The 1,237-nt window shown below is 59.4% G+C and overlaps 1 protein-coding gene across 1 annotated transcript in view; it reads right to left on the reverse strand.

The window, feature by feature from the left end:
- IL2RG (interleukin 2 receptor subunit gamma) overlaps positions 1–1,183 on the reverse strand; it is a 4,317-nt gene extending 3,134 nt beyond the window's left edge. Inside the window, exon 1 of the mRNA XM_031056071.1 lies at positions 1,053–1,183. Within this exon, the coding sequence (XP_030911931.1) occupies positions 1,053–1,077 (25 nt within the window). The 5' untranslated portion in view covers positions 1,078–1,183. The remainder of the gene's footprint in view (positions 1–1,052) is intronic.
- Positions 1,184–1,237: the final 54 nt, after the last annotated feature.

The raw sequence follows: 1,237 nt of genomic DNA on the forward strand, positions 1-1,237 counted from the left end.
GCAGCCGGGTAGGGCCCCGGCCAACAGAGGAGGAGGAGGAGGACAGGCACGAGGAAGGCGCCAGGAGCCGCCATGGGGGCTGCTGAGCGGGGACGTGTGCGAGCAGCCTCGGTCAGGGCTGCCAGCTTCCGCAGCACTCTGCTTCCTGCCCACGGCACCGCCTGCAGCCGGCACCCTGCGTGCCCCAAGGGCTGCCTTATGGGGCACTGCTCATCCCACTGCAGCCCCACAGCTCATCCCACTGCAGCCCCGCGGCTCATCCCACTGGGACATCACAGCTCATCCCAGTGGGATCCCACAGCTCAACCCACTGTGACCCCATAGCTCATCCCAGTGGGGTCCCATAGCTCAACCCACTGGCACTCCATGGCTCATCCCAGTGGGATCCCATGGCTCATCCCAGTGGAACGCCATGGCTCATCCTGTTAAAAATAGCTTAGAAACTGTTGTAAAATAGTTGATAGGTCATTAAGCATGTACTGTTAGTTTGGTTATTATATTGTAAAAGAGGTTAAAAGGGTATTTATGAGAAATCGGGTACTCAAGGTACCATAACACACCTCAGTACAGTGCACCACGGGCCAGCCTGGACAGAACTGTCATGGGCCAATCGAGCGCCTTAAACCTGCATGCAAATGAAGGATCCAAAAGAAACCAATCCAAAGGGACAAAAAACAGGATCAAAAGGGGCTTCTGACCCACTGAATCTGTGCTGCTCCATCTGGGACATCGGGGCCATCGCTGCTGAGCAGCCCCAGCGCCGGCGCTGCTCCATCCTCGATGGGAACGCTCCTGCTCGGCCCGGGGCCCCCTGCTTTAGGCCTTTCTTTTATTATAATAAATGCTGAAATCACTTTAGCACCGGGAGCCTGCTCTCGTTTTTAGCAGTCCCTAGGATACCACAGCTAACCCACTGGGACCCCACAGCACATTCCACTGGCTCGTCCCACCGGGACGGTGTCACCCTCCCTGATCAGTTCCCACGTCTCACACCTCTTGGACCCCCCCATTTCATCCTGCCGTGTTCCCGTGGCTCATGCTGTAGGGCTCACCGCCTCTGGGCGGCCCCAGGAGCATGGCTGCGATGGGGATCCCAGCGCCCAGCCCGCCCGGATCTCTGGCAGCATCACTGGCAGCATCACGGGGAGGCACCGAGGCAGTCGGAGGGGGCGTCTGCAGGAGGGACTCACAGCGGGGCTTGGTGTGTGTGACAGTACGGCCGGTGTCCGCGGGGCTG

This window comes from Geospiza fortis, unplaced genomic scaffold (assembly GCF_000277835.1).
Source record: "Geospiza fortis unplaced genomic scaffold, GeoFor_1.0 scaffold157, whole genome shotgun sequence".
Taxonomy (NCBI): Eukaryota; Metazoa; Chordata; class Aves; order Passeriformes; family Thraupidae; genus Geospiza; species Geospiza fortis.